The sequence below is a fragment of the Suricata suricatta genome, chromosome X (assembly GCF_006229205.1).
Source record: "Suricata suricatta isolate VVHF042 chromosome X, meerkat_22Aug2017_6uvM2_HiC, whole genome shotgun sequence".
Lineage (NCBI taxonomy): Eukaryota > Metazoa > Chordata > Mammalia > Carnivora > Herpestidae > Suricata > Suricata suricatta.
Genome location: NC_043717.1, coordinates 10,913,406 through 10,932,789, shown reverse-complemented (window position 1 = coordinate 10,932,789; position 19,384 = coordinate 10,913,406). Strand labels below are relative to the sequence as shown.

At 43.6% G+C, this 19,384-nt stretch overlaps 2 protein-coding genes across 2 annotated transcripts in view; both read left to right on the top strand.

Annotated features, from left to right (window-relative positions):
• The window catches only part of PIR (pirin), an 86,551-nt gene extending 77,897 nt beyond the window's left edge, over positions 1-8,654 (top strand). The window contains exons 10-11 of the mRNA XM_029929614.1: positions 2,666-2,732; positions 8,354-8,654. Of these exons, the coding sequence (XP_029785474.1) occupies positions 2,666-2,732; positions 8,354-8,466 (180 nt within the window). The 3' untranslated portion in view covers positions 8,467-8,654. The remainder of the gene's footprint in view (positions 1-2,665; positions 2,733-8,353) is intronic.
• A 424-nt stretch (positions 8,655-9,078) lies between these two features.
• VEGFD (vascular endothelial growth factor D) overlaps positions 9,079-19,384 on the top strand; it is a 32,697-nt gene continuing 22,391 nt past the window's right edge. The window contains exon 1 of the mRNA XM_029930918.1: positions 9,079-9,591. Coding sequence (XP_029786778.1) covers positions 9,502-9,591 — 90 coding nt within the window. The 5' untranslated portion in view covers positions 9,079-9,501. The remainder of the gene's footprint in view (positions 9,592-19,384) is intronic.

The window sequence follows — 19,384 nt, the reverse complement described above, 5'->3', positions numbered from 1 at the left end:
AAGCACCTCAAAACGCTATGCAGTGACATCTTCTTTCAGATTAAATTATATATGATGTAGTCCCAATGATCAGAACTACTTTCCTAAAATACTTCTCTTTCAAAAGTCTGTTGATCCATGCTAACATTTCACCACTCCAGAGCTCTTTGGAAATAAATCTTCCTTGATAACTGCATTTTTAGGTTGAATTTTTAGTCATTTAAACATATTGAAAAAAAATCGTTTCCAGTAGAAACCCTACTCTTTCCTGTGGACTTGGGTTACATTATGCACAATTTAACATCTTCATAACCTTGAATCATCAGCATGTATATTATTCTCCTGAGCTGTAAAGTATGATGATGCATTTAGAGCCTGTTGGCTTCTACAGTAAGTGGTCCTAGACTAAGTTTTAAGCTTCTGTGCCTGTTTTCCATAATTTTTTTCCCATTTCCATCATCAATGTTAAGCTGTTTTCTTGTATTGCTCTGGAGTAGCACTTTTCTGTCTTCCAGCTCTGAATCCCTTATAGATCTGATAACCACAAAGCACCCCCTGGGTGGATATGGATATACTAAGTGACACCAGCCCTGGGACTGTGGGGAGTAAATTAAGACTTCTGCAGAAACCATTCTACCCAAATTCCATTTAAAAATTTTTTTTAATGTTTTATTTATTTTTGATACAAAAAGAGACAGAGCATGAGAGGGAGAGGGGCAGAGAGAGAGGGAGACACAGAATCCGAAGCAGACTCCAGGCTCTGAGCTGTCAGCACAGAGCCTGACATGGGGCTCTAACCCACGAACGTGAGATCATGACCTGAGCTGAAGTCGGAGGTTTAACTGACTGAGCCACCCAGGTGCCCCCCAAATTGCCTTTTAATATTTTAAAGTTGGAGTCAGATGGAGAAATCAACTTCAGTCCTGTATAATATGAGGGGTGTGTGTGTGTGTGTGCGTGCGCACGCATGTTTACTACATGGAAGTTTAAAGAATTCATTATTTATTTTTATTCAATCCAATGATAAGTCTTCTGGTAGGAGTAACATTATGATGATTTCTAATAAAAGAGCTTTGTATTAGAGGGGCACCTGGGTGGCTCAGTCGGTTAAGCGTCCAGCTCTTGATTTTAGTCATGATCTCATGATTCATGGGTTCAAACCTCACATTGGGTTCTGTGTAGAGTCTGCTTGGGATTCTCTCTCGCTCTCCCTCTTTCTCTCTGCCCCTCCCCTACTCACACACACACTCTCTCCAAAATAAATTAAAACTTCAAAACAATAAAATTAAAATATTTAAAAAATTTTTAAAAGAGCTTTGTATTAGCAGCATACAAATATGTAGTATACTGTAATATATCACTTATTTAGAAATATGCCTTATTATTAGAGCAAGGTGACATTTTAAACAATTTTTGAAGGCTTTGTTTTAAAGTATCTAATCATTATTGCTTTATTTATTACTTTATTCTAAATTAGATAAACCTAAGAGGTGCCTCAAAAGAATTACATAATGTTCAGTTATCTATTACTGATGATCTGTTAGCAAATCACCCTAAACTCTTGTGGCTTACAACAGTCATCACTTGTCACAAGTGTGGTGGACGGTCCTCTGCTGGTCTCTGGCATCACTGGGTCAGAGGGCATCAGTGATACTGGGGGTTTGGAGTCATATTATCCACGTGTTCTCTGGAAGGATTGATATGTCAACTTAAAATCTCTCAAAGGGTCTATAAACGAGTTTCTTTCCCTGCATCCACACTCCCCCTGGATATTATAATTACTACTTTTTTTTTAGTTTTAGGGAAAAAATCTAATCTTAATTCTACAGAAAAACTTTTTTAAGGTTTATTTATTTATATTTTGAGGGAGGCAGACAGTGTGAGTTGTCTCTGAGAGAGTTGTCTCTGTGAGAGGAAGAGAGAGAGAATCCCAAGAAGGCTCTGAGCCCACAAAACTGTGAGATGACCTGAGTCAAAACCAAGAGTCAGATGCTTAACCGACTGAGCCACCCAGGCGCCCCTCTATGGAAAAACTTTCGGAGACTTTAATGGAATAGAACCCTTTGGGAGAGAAATTTACTCGAGCAAATGCCAGTTGGATGTTTTTATAAGGTTCCATTTAGTGCAGCCTTTCTGGGGCATGTTTTACATTAAGAATGGTAAATGTCAAAAGCAATAAAATCTTAATTTTGGATTTGCATAATCCTCCTTTTAAAAAATTGCTAACAGGAGATTATAAACCTTGTAATAAGATAAGTAAATTCCATAGTTTGTCTTAAAGGTGTTCCCAAAGAAAGTCTTAATTTGCATTCTCCTCCTTTATCTGAGAAGGTTAATCTTTTGGTGGTCTGGACTTAACTCTCTCCAGTGCTGATTACTACCAATCGTCTTAAGGAATAAGTGTTCCCAGGGCACCTGGCTGGCTCTGTTGGAGGAGCGTGTGACTTGATCTCAGGGTTGTGAGTTTGAGCCCCACAAGGGGTGCAGAGATTACTTAAATAAATAAGATGTGAAGAAAAAGGAATAAGCGTTTCCATGTTGAGCATTATGCAGAAGATATTTCTGGAATTTATATTGAGATTTAGGAACATCATCCATTTGGTCAGCCTGTCAGCTTCAAATTATTTCTAATCTGACATTCAAAAACATGCACGTTTATTGTTCGATATCTTCTTCTTGACTTGAGGATCCGGAAAGAAGCCACTTCATCCTAATTGCTGGGGAGCCATTAGGAGAGCCCATCGTCCAGCACGGTAAGCGCCAACATTGGCAATTTTCCTGGTTGATTTTCTTTTTCTGTTGAACGAGTATAGCATTACTGGGAAGAGTAGCTGGATTTTTCTCCCCTTTACCTACAAATTCGAAGATTTTGTTGTGTCCCTCCTTTGTCAGAGGAAAGTACACACTTGGCATCCATTCCTACATTCATTCTCTCTTTCTTGTAAAGAAACATTTTCCTGAGTACCCGTCATGTGTATGACATTGAACTTAGAACTATGGGGAAAACAAAATAGTGTTTTGCGTTATGTCATAGGGAACTTGAACTTAAAGAAAGGTTTTGTGGCCTGTGGCTTGAATACCATTTTATCTTTACTAAAAACAACACTGATTTCAATACCGTTTGTAGTCTATTGTATTTTTTTGTGAAAAATAGGGACCACTTAAGAATATTCCTTTCGGGGCGCCTGGGTGGCTCAGTCGGTTAAGCCTCCGGCTTCAGCTCAGGTCAGATCTCACGGTTCGTGGGTTCGAGCCCCGCGTCGGGCTCTGTGCTGACAGCTAGCTCAGAGCTTGGAGCCTCTTTCAGATTCTGTATCTCTCTCTCTCTCTGACCCTCCCCTGCTCCAGCTGTCTCTCTCTGTCTCTCAAAAATAAATAAAAAGCATTAAAAAAATTTAAAAAAAAGAATATTCCTTTGGAAGTTTGTAAATTATTTGAATCACTATTTAAAGAAAAAGGATAGAGGCAGAAAATCCTGGAATAAGTATCCAGTGACCTTCTTTGTCTTGACTTCCTCATAATATTGTTGTTTTATTAAATGAGAAACTTCTAAAAGGATGTAGACTCCAACTTATTATTAGTTTACTTTTATTAAAAAAAATGGTTTTGCCAGGGTGCCCGGGTAGCTCAGTTGGTTAAGCATCCGACTTCAGCTCAGGTCATGATCTTGCGGCTTGTGAGTTCGAGCCCTGCATCGGGTTCTGTGCTGACAGCTCAGAGCCTGGAGCCTGCTTCAGATTCTGTGTCACCCTCTCTCTGCCCCTCTGCCACTCATGCTCTCTCGCTCGCTCTCTCTCTCTCTCTCTCTCTCTCTCTCTCAAAAATAGACATTAAACATTTTTAAATGTTTTTGACAACTTATTTAGATAAATGCCTATAAAACATGTATTATTAAATTTAGCATGCACTAAAATCTCATTATATGACCTTGCCTTGCTTGAATTCCTACACATACACCCTGATTTCAGGGGGAAAAAAACCCAGCTGATCATACATTCAGAGAACACTGATTATTTAAAAACTATTATTTGGAGCACCTGGCTGGCGCAGTCAGTGGAGTGTGCGACTCTTGATCTCGGGGTTGTGAATTCGAGCCCCACACTGAGTGTAGAGATTACTTAAAAATAAAAAAAAATTAAAAAATATTTTATTTGTTCTATTAATAACGTATGGGGAAAACATTAAATTATACTCCAGTAAGCCTCAGCATTGGACCTCCACTTGGCATGCTTCACTTTCCACTCCAAAGGTTGATGGTTCCTGCTTCCTTTTATCTTGATGGAAGAGTGCCACACTAGTTTGTTCTTCTGGAAAAAGCCTGCAGACGGATTGAGAGGAGTCAGAATCTTTATTAACAGTGACTAGAATTTAGGTGGGAAAAGGATGTGTGGGATCTAAGTCTTTTGGTTTCATGATCTCCTCCAGACCAATGATGAAAAACAAGAGTTTGACCAAACTTGGTGACAGACCGGAGGGCTCGAAGCCGTCCTCCACCCGTGTTGGGGGGAGCCTGTCTCCGAGGCTTGGGTCTCAGGGACACTGCATCCAAACTCAGAGTAACCAGACAAGATAGATGTGTCCCTTGACACCTCAGTTAATGAGAAGCAAAGCGTCTTGTTTGGTTTGCTTGCTCTTTTATATATGTGTGTATATATATATATACATATATATATATACACACACAACTTTTTAACCCCCAGAAACTTTTTCTTTTCCCTGTGCACATTTAAAGACAGCCACAACCATCTCCTGGCTGTTTGGGAATCAGTACCAATTTAATGAACTAGCTGAAGACCTTGTCTTTCTTATCAGGGAGTGTCTTAATTTTGTGTCTGCAGATTAAGCATGGAATATCATAGAATGTTGGGATAGGAAATGTCCTCAGCACCAATGTAGTCATGTCCCTTTTTATAAATGAGGAAAATGAAATCAATGTATTTAATTTATTTACTTAACAGATACTTGGGTAGCATTTCTCATTTACTAGGATTTCCCAGGATTGGTCATAGTGCTTTCCGCATATTCATTTCATCTTCAGGACAAGTATATGAGGTTGGTACTCACCCCCATTTTACAGATGAGAACGTAGAGTTACAGAGGGTTCATTGGCTTGTCCAGGGCCACACAGCTGGGTGCACAATCAGGCTGTCAGATCTCCAACCACCATGCTCTTCTACCTCTCATGGCGTTGGTTTGTCCCTCGCTCTTCTCTGTAGCTTCTCCGATGGGAAGCAGTGGTTTGTAGTGGTGCTGGGATTCGAACCCTGGTCTCCTGGCCTCATGTTCTGTGCTGTCCCCTCTAACAAGGTTCTATATATAACGAGATACTGAACTCACAGCATTTTTATTACTCAGTGTAAATGCTTAATGAGAGAAAAGATGAAAACTGTAGTTTGAAAGAATATTAGATTATTGATAATTATCAAGTAATGTTTGTGTCTATAATCCTTAGAATTGATAAATTAAAAAGCATGCTTCTGGGGGATGGAAGGTACAGCCTTGCAGCTATAATTAATAATACGATAGCGCATATTAGAAAGTTGCTAAGGGAACAGGCCTTAAATGTTCTCATCACAAGAAACGAAATCTGTAGCTTTGTGTGATGACAGATATTAACTAGATGTATTGTGATCGTTTCACAGTATATGCAAATATTGAATCATTACGTTGTCCATCTTGAGACTAATAGAAGATATATCAATTATACCTCGACTTAAAAAAATAAGAATTTTAGGGGCGCCTGGGTGTCTTGGTTAAACGTCCAACTTTGGCTCAAGTCATGATTTCACGGACCGTGGGTTCGAGCCCCGCGTCGGGCTCTGTGCTGACAGCTTAGAGCCTGGAGCCTGCTTCTGATTCTGTGTCTCCCTCTCTCTCTGCCTCTCCTCGCCTGCACTCTGTCTCTCTCTGTCAAAAATAAACATTAAAAACATTTTTTAATTAAAAAATAAGAAATGTAGTGATATAGTGTGCAAAAAAGCAAAAGGAAAAAAAAAGTGTGCTTTCTGGTTTTAGTTTTCTTCTTAAGGATTGGAGGAGACAAGCTTCCTCCACCGGCATTGGAGGCTCCACGCTCCCCGTGCGTCCTCGCCACGCTCCCAGTGTGGTCCGTGACCCAGCAGTATCTGATCACTAGAAAGTTAGTGAGAAATGCAGTCTTGGGGCGCCTGGGTGCCTCCGTCGGTTAAGCGTCCGGCTTCGGCTCAGGTCATGATCTCATGTTCGTGGGTTCGAGCCCCGCATCGGGCTCTGTGCTGCCAGCAAACTCAGAGCCTGGAGCCTGCTTCGGATTCTGTGTCACCCTCTCTCTCTGCCCCTCCCCCCTCGTGCTCTGTGTCTGTCTCAAAAATAAATTTAAAAAAACATTAAAAAATTAAAAGAAATGCAATCTCAGACCCCATGCTAGACCTCCTGAATCAGAATTTGCATTTTAGTAAGATTCCTAGGTGATTCATGTGCATGCTAAATTGAGACGCCCAGCAGAATACCCCGGGGAAGTGTCCAAATGGAACCCCAGAAGTGCACCATTTTTATAGAAAAATATTTGGGAGACAAGAGAGGTGTACCATGAGTCCAAACTAGAGATGTTATGTCGTGCAAGAAATCGGTCCTTGGCCCAGGATCTGTTCTCATCTTCTGAGTGTCATTTCCCTTTCTTCTGTGTGTTTTTTAAAAGTTGGCTTCTCCAGGGTGCCCTCTTGGATGGTTATTTGTTTTGCACACGAGGGCTCCCTCATTCTTTCCTATCCGCTCTAGTCAAGTGTCTGTTTCCAGAGGAAATTTCTCTCACGAGCCCCAGATCCATGTTTCTGACAACTTACTAAGTACATCTGCCAGGAAGCCATTCTGTAGTTTCCAGGACCTTCAAGTCAGAGCATCCAGAGCTGAAGTCCTTGCTGTGCCCACAGCCTCCTGCGTCCTGTATCCTGGCTGCCCTTAACAGTTCCGGCGTCAAAGCTCAGCCTCCCAGACCATACACCTTCTCTACCCTGATGCCAATATCTTCTTTATAAAATGCAAATCAGATCACATTACTGTCTTCTTAACCCTTTGGTGACTCCTGATCATCTGTAGAATTTTACCCACACTTCTTCCCAAAGAAGGCATGTAAAGCCTGCCGTCTTCCTACACATCAGGTGCCTGATTCTTTTCCCCCTTTGATCCCTCCTTCTAGCACCGTACCCCCATCCTCTATTCCTCCACTTTTAGCAAAGCTCAAGTTCAAACCTAGGAATTAGACAAAGGTGCCAACAAACTGTGACCTATGAGTGAAATCTGCCCCTTGTTTGTTTTTGTAAATAAAGTTTTATTGGAACACAGCCATCTATATTCATGTTCCTGTTATCTGTGGTACTTTTGCACTTCAACGAAGAGTTGAGTCGTTGAGACAGGCACTGATTGACCCAGAAAATCTAAAATACATAGTATCTGGCCCTTTACAGAAAAAGTTTACCAACCCCCAGAAAATCCAAAATGTGATGCTTTCCTGACTTGTAAGTTTTGTAACCTTTTATTTATTGTCAGTGAGTTGCTACAAGTTTCCAAAAATGACTTAAACCCTTCATGTAAGTGCACAGCCTTGTATACTGCAGAGACCCCAAAACTATGAGATTTGCCAATTCCTTGCATCAGATCGGTTCAATTCTTGACATCAGGTAATGCTATAAAACTAACAACTACAGTAAATCTTCCAAGTTCCTACCACAAGAAAACACAATTCTATAACTGCATGTGGTGTTGGATGTTAACTAGACTTACTGTGGTGATCGTTTCACAATATACACAAATATTGAATCATTATGTTGTCCACGTGAAACTAACGTTGTTTGTCAGTTACACCTCAATTAAAAAAAAAAAACTAACAGCTATAAAGATGATTGTGATAGAACCAAAGCCAGGAATGTTTTGAATTAAGAGATTGCCGTTGCTGATGACAACTTGTAGTGGATGAGTGGATGATGCAATTTCATTTGTGCGTCTGGAGTTTGGTCTTTATAATCATACACAGTCCTAGTCAAAAAACCAGTATTCTAGTTGTCAGGGATTGGATGCCGCAAAATAACCTTTTACTGTTCCGACATGCCTGGGTCAGTTTCAGGTTAAGAACTCTAGAAATACAAGGGCGCCTGGGTGGCTCGGTTGGTTACGTGTCTGACTTTGGCCCAGGTCATGATCTCGAGGTTTGTAAGTTCGAGCCCCACAACGAGGTCCCTCCGTCTCCCTCTGCATATGCACATGCTCACTCTCACTCTCTCACTCTCAAAAATAAATAAACATTAAATTTTTTTAAACCCTAGAAATACACACCATTTCCAGTGACAGAAGAAAATATTACCGTTGCCCAGAACTTTCTTAATGTCTCTTTCTGCCCTAGGTCCATTTGTGATGAACACCAATGAAGAGATTTTGCAGGCCATCCTTGATTTCAGAAATGCAAAAAATGGGTTTGAACGAGCCAAAACCTGGAAATCAAAGATTGGAAACTAGGAAACAACTTGAAAGCAGATCCCAGGACTTTCTAGAATTTTGCCGATTGTGGCATCTATCCCATTCCCAAAGCTGACTTAGCGCTTCTAAAGAATTGCACACTAAAGTGATAAACATGGTTTTTGTAGCATGCACATGAGATAGTTGCTGGTACATGCAAATAAACCTAATTGTTGCATCTTTAAAAATCAGTGTTCTTCATTTTGACCTAAGTTATTAAGCTTCTGTTAAGAAAAATCATTTTGTGCTTGTTTGCCTTTTCATGTGTTATTTTTGTGTGCAGGTAAGTTTCTTAAGCCTATTTGATTGCTCTCTGCGTGTCCCTGGCAGTAGACGTGTGAGTGTCCAAGGTCCCTTCCTGAGCAGTGCGCTTGTGATGCAACATCCAGGCCCGTGTGCCGCGGTTTCACGTTACAGGTTATCTTTCTGTGTTAAAAGAACAGCAGCCCCGAGGGTTTGAGTCAGTTTTGAAAACTGCCCTGCTATTGGTAGGGACGCGGCAGGATTACAGCCAAGACTTGCCTGCATTTTCTGCCAAAATCTGTCAGATTTAAGACACATGCTTCTGCAGCCTTCCATGAGGGTTGTGAAAAAAAAAGTTTGAACCCAGAACTGGGTTCCAGCCTTCCGTAGCTGCTAACGTTGGTGGCCACGCCACCTCCTTACAAAGCAACTAGAACCCAGGGCTGGAGAGGTTGGTTGGCTGGTTTGTTTAATTTGCTGGATGTGACATGAAGTTGGAGTGCTTTTTCACGTCCAGTGGAAGTCATATGTCCACCTTCTGATTATTTTTGGAGCATGAGAGCATTTAAACATTTTTTCATCTCTCTCCCCCCTCCCGCATAAGATTGTGCAGAAGCGTGCCTTGACTAATTGAAGTCATTTCATTGGATTCTGATCACAACTGATGATTTGTTTTTCCATGTGAAGTCTTACGGTTTTGAACTTTCCTTCTGGAGAATGCCTCTTGAAACAGTTTTCTCTAGCTGCCTGAAGTCAGCTGCCTGGTAATCAGCGGATATTCAAATCTTCAAAATGTACAGACAGTGGGCCGTGGTGAATATTTTCGTGACATCTTACCTGCAGCTGGTGCTGGGCTCTGGTGACGAACATGGACCGGTGAAGGTAGGTGGCATCATTTTAATGTGGTGCAGAGTTTTGTTTTTTATTGGCTTAGACAGAGGACTTTCTTTGCCCCTCGTTTTCCAGAAAACATAAAAATGCAGAACACTCCTAGCAGTGGATGGGCTATACCTTGCAATGGTTAATGGGTACGCTGGATCTTAGGCTTACTAATATTCTTGCCATGCATATATGAAAATGCTGGGGGTTTTTCCTGGCGATGTAATAGAACATGAATGAGCTTTCTGGACTCTTTAGTGGAGTTTCTCCTCATATATGCAGGTGGCACAGTGAGTTTCTAATGAAACTCTGATATGTTATTATGACCCAGATAACTGCGTGGGCCATTTATTCAGGTTGGTGGAAATAGCAGACGTTAGTCAGTTTAGTTAATTTTTTGTAAATCGCAAACTACAGTACTTTCTACAGATGGCTCCTATCTGGCTCTCTGGTTTTCTAGAATACCCATTGCCACCATCAAGAAAAATATCTTCTTGGAGGTTATTTGGTTTTTTGCTTTTTGAAATGGGTAAAAATTGATAGTAATCGGATCCTTGGTTCCATGGGCAAGCCTCAGAGCACGGTGAATTGAGAGTAATGCAAAAGAATTAACTGGAATGTTACTGACTGAGCAGTATTTTGCCCAATTTTATGTATTTCGTAGATTACATTGTCTTCTTCGGCTTTTTATCTTGAGAATGATTTGGATTTAATTGTTTTGACTGCAGTGGTGCTGAATCATTATGGATTTAGGAATTTCTGGCTGTGAACGGTCAAACATGAGCTTGAGTTTCTGTAGCTATTGGGACGTGTGTCTTCAGCAGGTGTGATATCGCCCCCAACACAAGAAAGTCTTTCTAGCTTCCCGAATTCCAAATGCACTCAGAGTTACCAGCCATTCAGCCCCACGTCACTGCAGCCAGATGGTAGGTAGAAACGAATCCACTTTTGAGCCCAGGGGACAAGGAAATTGGGACTTGTTGCAAGCAAATAAGACTTTTCAGGCTGTTCGCTTTTTTTTAAGTCCATAAAACTCAGGCGTCCTTTAGATGTGTTAGGTTTGTGGAAGCTCCCCACCCCACCACCAGCCAGTATTACTCTGGATTTTTTAAATGTTTCCATTTTCCTTTGAACGTCACTATATTTGATAGTTACAAGAGGAGATTTTGGATTGTTGGAAAGAAGTCCTATTCTTTAGGTTGTTTAGCTCTGTTAAAGAGCTTGTACGCCAAGAATTCTTCAGGTGTCCCAGGGACGGTGAGGTTTGAAACATTTCACATTTACTGGTAACCGTTGAATTTGCAGGTGACAGAAGATATGTCCTTGCACATGGAAGAGGCAGCACTATATGCTTAGTAGTGCCATTAGCGATTTTTTCATATAGATCTGAGTTTCCTTTAAAAAGTGAAGCTATGGGGGCACTTGGGTGGCTCAGTCCATGAAGCGTCTGACTTCAGCTCAGGTCATGATCTCGCGGTTCGTGAGTTCAAGCCCACATCGGTCTCTGTGCTGACAGCTCAGAGCATGGAGCCTGCTTCGGGTTCTGTGTCTCCGTCTCTCTCTGCCCCTCCCCTGCTCGCACTCTGTCTCTCAAAAATAAATAAGCGTTAAAAACATGTTTTTAATTAAAATGTAGTATGGAAACCTAGTCAAGATGGTAATGAACACTGGGATATGAGTTTGTTTTTTGCTTCTGGGGATCAAAATGTCTCATTTATTATTAGACATTTTCAGGGCCTTCCTCAGGAGTGGTCTGTGGGCATGTTCTCTCCACCTTCCAACCAGCTGCCTTTTCCATATGGTTGGCGATGCCAGCTTGGTCCTTAGATTGCCTTTCCCCACCGTCCTTACTATCCTTGAAATCGTCCTGTTTCTTCAGCTTAGACTCGCGTTGCCTCTGTTAGAATTATGCAAATCTGTCGAGATTTTTTTCTGCAACAACCATACAAACAGCTACTAGAACCCGAGACGGTTGCGCTTAATGTCACTTGAGCGTAAGGCATCCTCATCCTAGTCTTGCTGCTTGTATTTAGAAGAGTTGTTTGGGGTGGGCAGTGCATTAAATTTGTGAATTGAGATCATTCTGTCTGGAAATCTCAACTCCAATCTGTATATAGTGGTTAGCTGCTAAAGTTTCTCAACCTAAACAGAAACATACCTTATAGAAATAAGGTTAACCTGGTGTCTCTTCTTGGCTCACTGATATAATCAGATTAACCATCTAGATGCGGGATTTGTTTGTGTCTGTTTTCTCCAGCTTTTTTCATATAGTTGGGATAATCCTATATGGTTGCACAGGTTGCGCACTGCCCAACTCTAGGGAGCTTTACGTGGCCTCACGTCTGTATGTGACAGCCTTGAGTACAATTGGGTAGACACTGTGGGTATTTGGTACTAAATGCCTGCAACCTTACTGTCTGGCTGTTCGCACTGTCTGGCCAGTACCATTTCTGGTTTATTTGATAAGTAATTCTTGTCATGAGGAATCTTGGCGCCTCGGGAAGCACTCGTATGAAGCCATCCTCCACAAGTCTTCTCAGAGTCATAGATATAGACATGTAGAGTGATAAAGGAATACCTTGGGTGTTGGAGTCATTCAGACTGTGTGTGACACCAAGACCCACAGAGATGTGAGGTGCCTCCGATTTGCTTAAGAAGCCTTTTGGCCGACGAGACTTCACAACCTGTGTGTCAGTTGCCTTCTCCTGAAATTGTCTGAGGTGGAGTAACAGGAACCGAGCATGTCTTCCGTAGCTCACTCCAGGAAGCCGGTCCACCCCCACTTCCTTCCCTGTCTTTACTTCCAAAGTCACGCACAGGACGGCGCATTGGCTCTGCTGCTAGTCAGACGGGCCAGTGAGCGCGCCCTCGCTTCTCTATCAGGCCCAGTCCTTGGCACGAAAGACATGTGAAATGTTCTCTATTAGCTTCTTCCTTTATGACCTTGTAGCTGAACATGTTGAATTATGTGCTTTTATACACAGATCTGTTCCGTCCTAATCACTTTTAACTGGTGATTGAAGGTTGTATGTAGCAGATTGTTAGTATTCAGGATACCATAGGACCCCTGGATCTTAAATCTTCCTTGTAGGACTTATTTCTTTCATTTAAAAATTCTGATTCGGGGGCACCTGGATGGCTCAATCAGTTAAGCGTCTGACTTCAGCTCAGGTCATGATCTCGCGGTTCGTGGGTTCCAGCCCCCCATCGGGCTCTGTGCCGATGACTCAGAGCCTGGAGCCTGCTTCGGGTTCTGTGTCTCCCTCTCTCTCTGCCCCTCCCCTGCTCGTGCTCTTTCTCTCTCAAAAATAAAATAAACATCAAAAAAGTTTTTTTAAAAAAGAAAATAAATCAAAATCCTCATTTGGACTTGGGGATAGACCTTTACCCTAGGCCCCTAAGAAAACGTGAACAGTAATGCCAAATGTTGGCAGGTTCCTTTATAGAACCTCCTTTAGGAAGCAGCTGATAAAGACATTTCATAAGATCCCAAGCTGCCAAGCACTGTGGTTGGAAGTCTTAGAGAAATAGGAGCACAAATGACAGTGCCATTGTTTCTGAGGACACTTTGAAGCATAACTCTTTTCCTGCCACTTGAACATGATTGAGAGGAGAGGAGAGGAGACATTTCTTCATGGGTGGCTTGTACGGTAAGTCCAGTTTTTTCTTTCTCTTGCCATGAGTCCTTATAGCCTCTACCAGGATACTAGGACATTATAAACAAAGACACCCGGAGACCTCGCTGCGTCATGAAGCTTTGACGGTTGTAACACCCTGGGCGGTAAAGGACCTCCCTTGCCTCCCATTAGAACTTGCCCACGTTCGGCCATTCAGTCCCTTCATGGGTGAGCACTGTGTCTGGGCCCGCCTCTCGGTTCTGGGAATGCAACAGGGAAGAAGATGGTGTTCTGACCCTCATGGAACTATTCCAGGCGTGGCGGGGAGAGGCGGGCCATGGCGAGCCTCTAACACGTCAGGGGCACTGCTGTGGAGAAGATGAAGCAGGGGGAGACACAGAGGGATGGGCGGGGGAGACGCCTCTGCGTCCATGTCGCCTGTGCAGACCCCCGAAGGAAATCCGGGAGGTAGAGCTGGCCACGGGGAGGCCTGGGAGGCGGCTTGGGTGTTTGGGTATCAGCCAGGGAGCCAGTGTGACTGGAGGAGGGAGAGAGGGGGCCAGAGCCCCGAAGGTTGGGGTTGGAGAAGTGGCCGGGGTGGATCCTGGAGGGTGTGGCTGTGTTCCAGCAAAACTTTGAGGACACTCAAATTTAAATTGTATATCATTTCCATGCATCATGAAATCATCTTTTCATTTGTTTCAACTGCATAAAATTGTAAAAAAGAATTCTTAGTTCACGGGCCGTAGTAAAATAGGCTACAGGCTGGACTTCGCCCACAGGTCATAGTCTGTCAACCCTGTTCTGTATCATGACATGATTTTATTGTCTGCATAATCCGTGTTGCTACCTGACATTTTTTTTTGAACTGTTTCTTTTGAGAGAGATGGAGACAGTGCAAGCAGGGGAGGGGCAGAGAGAGGGAGAGAGAGGATCACAAGCAATCTCTGTGCTGTCAGCACTGAGCCCGATGTCGGGCTCGATCTCATGAACTGTGAGATCATGACCTGTGCCAAAACCAAGAGTCAGACCCTTAACTGACTGAGCCACCCAGGCACCCTCAGTACCTGACATTTTTAATTTGTTTGCATATAAGTTTATTGCTTTGTCATCCTCCACTATAAGGAAAGCTTTCTGAGAACAAGAACTTTTCTCTTTTTTCTTTCTCTCTTCCTGTTTTTTTGGCTGTTTGTTTGTTTTAAGCAGTCGTTTGCGCTCCTCGGGGTTGGCCCCGGCCTCTGCTCCAGCCCGGGCTAGAGTTTCTCTCCCCCATAGCACCCATTTGAGCACTGAGCATGGGCGGCCAGCAGGGGGCAGCAGCTCATGTGCTTCTCCAGTAGCGCCTGTGGGATGCCCGTGAGAATACAAGCTTTGCATGGTCTACTTCAAGGTCCCAGTCACCTAGCACAAAGCCTGTAATTGCGTAGATACTAAAAAAAGTATGGACTGACTGATGGACAAGACCTGCAGGATTTTTGAGATACCCAGGTTATCAACTGCTGCCTGAAGCAATCTCCAACATCTGTTCCCAGCATGGGTTATTGGATTTCAATGCTTTAAAACCTGAAGCGTTTTGGGGTTTTTTTTGGGGGGGGTTAGTAGGCTCCATGCCCAACATGGGGCTTAAACTCATGACCTGAGCTCAAGAGTTGCTGGGGGCACCTGGGTAGCTCAGTTAGTTGAGCGTCTGGATTTCGACTCAGGTCATGATCTCACGGAACCCACTGTCAGTGCAGAGCCTGCTTGGGATTCTCTCTGTCTCTTCCTCTTTCACTGCCTCTCCCTTGCTCATGTTTGCTTGCTCTCTCTCAGATAAATAAGTAAACTTAAAAAAAAAAGTCACATGCTTTACTGATTGAGCCGGCCTGTCACCCCTCAAGCTATTTTCCTAGAGACTAGAGAAGGGTCCCATGGTGCTACCGGAGAATCCTTTTGGCCACAAGCTCTTCTATAAGGTGTTCACTCCTAAGAGCTGGTCATAGAAGAGATCACCTCCGCCCATTTTCTAGCCTGCTGGTCACAGAAAGGGAGACGGGTGAAGCAGCATGAGGCCACATGGGTAAAACGTGGGCACTGTGATGATTTCCTTCATCCTTGGCATCCCTGCGAAGGGCCATCTGTGTTTTCACCCAGTGATTTGTGGTTTATGAATGTATGCTAGATTATGGCTAAGTACTCGGGTCAGATACTTTATCAGTCAGCCTAGGCCAGGATATACCACAATAACAAGCAACACCCAGATCTTGGTGGCTGATAATCAACCGAGGTTTATTTATGGCTCCTACCACGTGGCCATCCTGCCTAGTTCAGGGTCCGCTCCACTTGAGAATGAAGCTAGCTCAGCACCCACATCTGGAATGTCATTAATCACTGTGACAGAGGGCAGGAGAGCCCTCGAGAGTCTTGTCTTGGCACTTAAATGCTTTGGCCCGGAAGTGACCTGTACCACTTCTGGTCACAGCCCCCTGACCCACTGCTCCATCCAAGCACAGGGGAGCAGGAAGTCAATCCTTCCATGTGCTCAGAAGAGAGAAAGCTGGAAATATTTGATGAAGGGCATTCACGACTAACATAACCCCGATTGTCTCTAAATGTTTCTGAACGTATCTGTGAAATGGGAAACAACCATGGTTGCATCCTGGGGTAGAATCGCTGAAGGAAGACAGTTAAGTTTATTTCTGCTGTTCAGGAGTAGGCTCCTTTTCCCTGGAAAAAGGAAAGCTGTACATTCGGCTCAGTAGGTATTTGCGGAATGTCTACCATGTACCAGGCACATAAGTGGAAATGACATTTTTATAAAATAAAGATGTCTTAGTTATGTTCACGTCTTACCAATAGCCAAGAGGTTCCTTATGGCCTGTGGGAAGGATAATTTTAATGCCTTGAACTTTAAATAATAATGTAAATTTTTGTGCATCTTTTTTTTTTCTTGGTCATTCATTGTTACCTAAATAATTAGAAGAACCACATGTTGGAGAAAAGCATCGCTTTCTTGAAATCTAGGGTCAGCCAGAACTGATTCTGGAGAGAGATCAGGACATTTGTTGGGAATTGCCAGGGCAGAGTCTTGTTGTTGCCTACGATTCCATTCTAGAGACAGTGAGGAAGGGTGTAATTTTGACTGAGTGAATGCCCTGAATGCGTCCTCAATTAAGATTCCTCAAAAAGAGCAGAGTCGCATGAAAAAGTAAAAGCAGCCTTTTCAATGGTGTGCTTGGTTCAAGTACACCATCACCGCAAGACTGGGGATCACTGAGCATCTTAGTGGAGGGGATGTTGGCAAGGGAGAGAAGGAGAGCCATGGGATGTTGAGAGGGGAAGGAAAAAGGAGGCATACTGGGCTGACTGGCCAAAAGGACACGAGGTTTTGCACAAAGATCCTGTGCCCTTCCAATGGATTGTGTCACACTTAGGCTGAAATGGGGCTGTAGCAGTTAACTGTCACTGTGATAATGCCGTGTAACAAACCAGACCAAATTGCAGTGCCTTGAAACATCAGTAACCTATTCTCACTCATGTTTCTGTGGGTCAGCTGGGAGTCAGGATCAAGGCCCGCGCTGTCGGTCGAGAATGGGTCTGCCCTACATGTCTCTAATCCTCCTCGGATCCGTAGGTTAGCAGAAGCGGGTAGTTGCAATGGCAGAAATGTAGAAGTGTTCACTTCTGAGTACATTTCAGTACTCTGTGTCACGTCTTGTAATGTCCCATTGGTCAAAGTAAGTCTCATGTCCCACTATCAATAGGGCTTAGAAAGGTACTCCTCCCTTTTGGGGGCAGCTGTGAAATTGTTTTTAGTCAATAACCTAGTTACCGTGAAAGCTTTGAGTTGGTTCCTTACGCATTGGGCCCTTGGTCTTTGAGATCAGTGATACAGAAAGTAACAGGAATATATATACTCTTGGGATTATTCAGAGCACCCTTTGGGTTTTGCCATCTAAGCTCATCCCACAGGTCTCGGCCTCAAATTTTGTGATCACAGATGCATCAAATGGGAGCAGAGGCATTTGAGTAGAGCATGGATTTAAAACATTCAAAGGGGGCATAAACATCTCCCCAAATGCTAGACCATTTGGTCGGGGGGGGGGGGCGGGGAACCACCAACGGTATTCATCAAACTGGAGGATGTGCAGGTTCCAGGCATCTCCGCCCTGCGGTATCCCCTTAAATACCCCAGTGGCTATGTACACACACAGAAATGCATGCATGCGTGTGCAGGCATGTGAGCATACACACACACACACAATTTCCTTGTGTTTGCACTTCCTTTCCTTAGTCAAGTTTTGTTAAACACCCTAGGTTTCTCATATATATACATTTCAATCCAGAACTATGTAAGTAAAAGAGCCACTGGGAGCATGGGACCCCCACATGGCCAGGTTCCTAGATTTCAGAGAAGCAGGACCAGGCCATTGGCTGACTCCCTCTATGCATCCACAGCAGTAATTACTAGAAAGCATGCACTCTCCTCCCTGCCCTCCGCTGATGCACCCCATTCCAGGAGATACCATTTGTTCCATGGAAGGCTGGACCGGAACAACAGAACACAAAGGTTTAAGAAGTGAGTTGTTTCTCATCCGTCTATAAAGACGTATGTAAAGCCTGAGCATATTACTTTGAAATTGGCCTCTCATCTCAAAATACCTTCAAGAAGTGTTAAGGAAGAAGAAGTGGAAGAGGAAGAAAGAAGAAGGAAGAAGGGAGAAAAAGTTTGACTTTGATTTACCCTGGAAAGGTTTTTCTCTCTCAAATTTGCATTTACTGTGATTGAAGTTGGCCCATCTTGTTCTTTTCAAACTCCCCTCTCTGGTTACTCAGGGAAATCAAGGGTCGTACAGCTCAGACGTCTGCACTGCAGCACCGGACCTGAGGCCACACCCCTGAGAAAGGACAGAAAGGAAATTAACTGTACTGAGTGTCTCCTGCACACCTGACCCTTTCCCACACATGACCTCGTATAATCTGCACACCAGCTCTCTGAGGTGAGGTCTGTTAACCGTGCCCTCTCCCAAAGAGCAAGCCAAGCCTTAGGGAAGCTGAATAATTAACCCGCAGTCAGATAGCTAAAAAGGAGCAGTGCCTTGGTTTATGTTTTAAAATATTTTTCCCATTTAGTGTGCTGTTCTATGAATTTTAACCCGTGTGTAGATTTGTATAACCCCCACCATACTCAGGATAGGGAAACATTCATTTGTGCTGTCTTCTTATAGGCATGCCCTCCCCCCAACCTCTGATCTGTTCCCCATCACCATCATTTTGGCTTTTTGGGAATGTCACACATGGAGTCCTCCAGTACGTAACCTTCCAAGACGCCTCTTCCACTGATGATGCCGTGCAGATCCATCCAAGTCGCTGCATGGACCAGATCCTTCTGTTTCCTTGCTGAGTGCGATTTCACAGGATGGATGGAGCCATTTGCTGAACCACTCACCCACGGAAAGACTTACGGGTTCCTTCCAGTTTGGAGACTCTTAGGAAGAAAGCTATTATAAACATTAGTGTGAAAGGTTGTGTGTGAATCTAAGTCCTCCTTTATCAAGGGCAAATTCCCGGGAGTGTGACTACGGCCATCTGGTGAGTGTACGTTGAACTTTGTCAGAAACAGCCAGCACGTCTTCCAGAGTAGGCTCCCATGCAAAACTGGCCTTGAGCAATTCACATCCATGAACTCCCCCCTCCAGTTAGCTGTGGCTTACGATATCAGGCAAAGCTTCCTTTCAGGGGATGTTATTTTCACTCGGGAAACAGAGTCGGAAAACTTCATTTGGACTCAGCAGTCTAACATGGCCTGGGTAGATTCTTTGACACGTGAGAGAGTGAGAACAGAGAACAGAGGGGCAGGGGGAACAGTATGTATGGAGGACCGCTGGGAGCGTGACTGTGCAACCCGGAACCCAAACCAGGAAACTTCTGGTGGTTTTGCCTAAGCCTTAAACATTTCGTTAGGTAATGCAAAATGCTCTTGCAGCAAAACAGAAGTTACTAAGAGGTGGAGGGAGCACAGAGTTATTGGCGTTGTAACCTGATCCACCTCCCCAAACCCCCTGCCAAGGGAAACTGCTGACTCTGTGATGCCCCCGAACTTCAGGGACAAGGAATAGAACTGTGTCTCCAGGTAACACTTGTAAATCACTCGGCATATCTGGGCAAGGTCATGTGAAATGTGTTCCCTGCATCGCTCA